Source organism: Thamnophis sirtalis, unplaced genomic scaffold, assembly GCF_051295495.1.
Source record: "Thamnophis sirtalis isolate CommonGarterSnake01/CBP01778 unplaced genomic scaffold, rThaSir2_p1.2 scaffold_2, whole genome shotgun sequence".
NCBI lineage: Eukaryota > Metazoa > Chordata > Lepidosauria > Squamata > Natricidae > Thamnophis > Thamnophis sirtalis.
In genome coordinates, this window is record NW_028261382.1 from 40,309,692 (window position 1) to 40,313,514 (window position 3,823).

General features: G+C 47.0%; 1 protein-coding gene across 1 annotated transcript; it reads right to left on the reverse strand.

Annotated features, from left to right (window-relative positions):
• Positions 1 to 1,218: 1,218 nt before the first annotated feature.
• Positions 1,219 to 3,560, reverse strand: LOC148048653 (uncharacterized). The gene is made up of 2 exons (XM_087703691.1): positions 3,513 to 3,560; positions 1,219 to 2,019 (listed from the first exon to the last, which is right to left on the reverse strand). The coding sequence occupies exon 2, from the start codon at positions 2,003 to 2,005 to the stop codon at positions 1,628 to 1,630; it is 378 nt and encodes a 125-aa protein (XP_087559817.1). The 5' UTR covers positions 2,006 to 2,019; positions 3,513 to 3,560; the 3' UTR covers positions 1,219 to 1,627.
• Between the last annotated feature and the right edge of the window lie 263 nt (positions 3,561 to 3,823).

Below are 3,823 nucleotides of genomic sequence, written 5' to 3' on the forward strand. Positions count from 1 at the left end.
GTTCCCCATTTATCCCCTCATCCAGATCATTGATGAAGATGTTGAAGAGTCCTGGGCCCCAAACAGAGCCTTGGGGTACTCCACTGCATACTTCCCTCCATGTAGATGCAGTTCCATTGAGGACTACACGTTGAGTGCGGTTGGTCAGCCAGTTACGAATCCATCTGGTGGTGATGCTGTCCAACCCACATTCTTCTACTTTGTTTAGTAGTAGGTTATAGTCTACCTTATCAAATGCCTTACTGAAGTCCAAGTAAACTATATCGACGGCATTCCTCTGGTCCACTAATTTTGTCACTTTGTCAAGGAATGCAATAAGATTAGTCTGGCGTGATCTGTTTTTGACAAACCCATGTTGGCTTTTGGCTATTGCTTTGTTTGCTTCTAGGTGTTTGCTGATTTTGCAAGTATCTTTCCCCTGCCACACCCACAAAACCACGTCCACAGAATCGGTATTTAAAAAATCCCACCACTGTGTTCAACGTTACGATGCCAAAGAGAAAAGTGATTTATGGAGGGTTTTTCACACTTCACATCTTCCACATTTGGACCCTCGGCAACTGACCCAGATTTATGACGTTGGCAATGTCTTGGAATCTTATTTTGCAACCTTCTGATCTTCGGTGGGGGAAGCTGGATCTGCTTAACAACCCTGGGACTAACTTAACAAACGGCAGGGGTTCCCTTAACAAGCATCGTGAACGGGGGAAAACTCATTTCTCCAACGTCTCCCTGAGCGACAGAAATTTGGCTTGTGGTCATAAGTCAAGGGCAACTTGCATCTAGAAGTGGTTGGTTCCATGTGGAGATGCTACGTTAAGGAAGTACCCTTCCTAAGGTTGATGTAACTTGATTGATCATGCATTTATCCAATGCCCATCTCAATCGGTATGCAAATACACACTCTGACAGACAACCTTAAATATATAGATATATATGGAAGCAGTAGACTGGTAGTAGGCAGGGGTTGTGACACTAAATACATACCTATTTCCCTGGCTCAGCTGATAAGGAGGAGAACCTTGTGGCTTAGTGGTTAACACATCTGCCTAAGATGCAATACAGCACAGGCTCTAATCCCAGTAGGGGTATGGCTAGCTGATGAGAGCTAAATAGCTTGAAATAGATCTATACTAGTCTCCCTTTATTTATTTATCAGCACAAATACAACATAGATATATAAATGTATATATCTAGAGAGAGACAGAGAGATAGAAGTTATGATGCTGCAATAAGCTTTATTATGGAAGAGTGTGAGATGAGAAAGCGATACATGCACTAAGGAACAATGGACACAATGGACAACATTGTTAGGTTGGTTTTTTTCCCCGTTTCACAGCTATTCAAGAAGGGACTTTCTAACCACGTTAACATACAGTGTATTTTGAAATGAGTAAAGGAGGAGTAAATTTGGGGAGAGGACTCTCCAGCTTTAGTAGTTCCGTGGAGCTACGCACACCATCTCTGGTGCCAACTGGAAAAGATGAGTCTGGAAGAACTTAGCAAGCATCACATACACCGAGAACAACACAACAGACCAGAACCGAAGATCTCGTTTTCCTTTCCAGGTGATTCTGCACCGTGGGGGGGGGGGGAGAGGGGGGGAGGTCAACCCTTCACGAGGTTCTCAGTTGTACGTCAGGCACTTGCGGCTGTATCTTCTCCAGCCTCCGTAGTTGCCGTAGTTGCCGTAGCCCCCGTACCCAAGCCGGGCGTACGCCCCGTAGGAGTTCAGTGGGTGGGTGTAGCTACAGGATGCCACGTGGCCCACGGAGACAGGATCGTGAGTGGACGATATGATGGGGCCTGGGATGGAGACCACCGAAGCCGGAGGTTGGATGATCAGTTCCGATCCGGTGAGTTGGCTGTAGCAATTGCCGTGGCCACCCGTGTAGTAGTTGGCCGCAAGCCCGGTGAGGGTGCCGGAGCCATACCCGGAGACCAGCGCACAGGATCCGCTGTTGGAAACGTAAGGCACGTGGCTGACGGACCCACAGTAAGACATCTCGAGGTCTTCTTCTGGAAGGCAGGCGGTGCAAAAGAGAGGGGGAAATAAGAGCAGTGAGGACCAAGGGTGAGGAGGAGCGATGGGCTTCTTACTCAAAATGGGAAGGGAAGTTAGAGGATTAACAATCAGAGATTGAGGAAGTACCAAGGAGAAAAACCCAATTCCCACCCCCACTATACAAATACAAAGCAACCCTTCAAGCACTGATGATGTTCCCTAGTTGGGTAATGAAATGTCAGCAAGGAAACAGCCAAGCTCAGACAGCATCAGACAGCAAGAGCCGAGGTGGCGCAGTGGTTAGGGTGCAGGCCACTTCAGCTGACTGCTAGTTCTGCAGTTCGGCGGTTCAAATCTCACCGGCTCAAGGTTGACTCAGCCTTCCATCCTTCCGAGGTGGGTGAAATGAGGACCCAGATTGTTGGGGGCAATATGCTGACTCTGTAAACCGCTTAGAGAGGGCTGAAAGCCCTATGAAGCGGTATATAAGTCTAACTGCTATTGCATCAAGGATCCCTCAGTTCTTTTTTTCTTACTCCTCCTCCTCCTCTTTTCCCTTCCTTCTTCCTCTTCTCCTTCTCTTCCTCCTTGCAAACCCTACTCCCTTCTAGCACTGACGATGTTCCCTAGTTGGGTGATGAAATATCGGCATGGAAACCACCAAGCTCAGAGACCATCAAGGACCCTACATCAGAAGCTGATTAGAAACTGCTCCAAATTAATCTGATGGTGATAAACTAGAATTTCTTTTGACTCTTCTAACATCTCCATCTTTTCTTTCAGATTTTCACGCCCTTCCATCATAGATACCTTCTATGTCTCTTTCTACTTTTTAGTTTGTTCGCTAAATGGTCTAGGACCTTGATAAAGCTTGATTGGATTTGATGGATAAAACCAGAGTTGGGATAAATGAGAACAAAAAGATCTTGAGATCCTGAAGCTTTCAACTGGAGAGGCTTCTTATCAAAACCCACCTGGGATCTCTTGATGTTCTCCACAAGATTTGATTTGACAGATGCAATCAGAGATGTGGCTGAAAAGATCTTGAGATCTTGAAGCCTCTCCCGGAGAGACTTCGGATCCAACCCACCTGGGATCTCTTGATGTTCTCCACAAGATTTGATTTGATGGATGAAATCAGAGATGTGGCTGAAAAGATCTTGAGATCTTGAAGCCTCTCCTGGAGAGACTTCGGATCCAGCCCACCTGGGATCTCTTGAGATTCTCCACAAGATTTGATTTGATTTGATGGATGAAATCAGAGATGTGGCTGAAAAGATCTTGAGATCTTGAAGCCTCTCCCGGAGAGACTTCGGATCCAACCCACCTGGGATCTCTTGAGGTTCTTCACAAGAGTTCCCAACTAAACCTCCTGACCCCCCACCATAAAAATTTCACGAGCAGGAGAGAGGCACCCAGGCAGAACGACATGGAAGATGGACCCAACATAGACACGGAGAAACCCAACTCAACTCCGGTGGAAGGGATGGGTTCGAATGGAGCTTACCTGTTTCTCGGAGAAACGGAATGGAGAGGGCGATAGGAAGTGGACGCTTACCGTGCCAAGCCTCCTGGCTCTCAAGCCCTTTTATACGCTTCTCCTGACCTCGTATGGGGTGGGAGAGGGCAGCGCCAATCCCCTCCCACACAGGCCTTTCTCAACGAGAGGACGAAAGGAGGAGATGAAACGAATTATCGCATCATTTTCGATTTTTTGTTTACCTCTCTGACCATTTGGCATCCGTTTGGATGATCCACACCAGGATTTCATCAATCCAGAAACGTTACACCCTGTGTAAGACGGTGTTGCTGGTATCG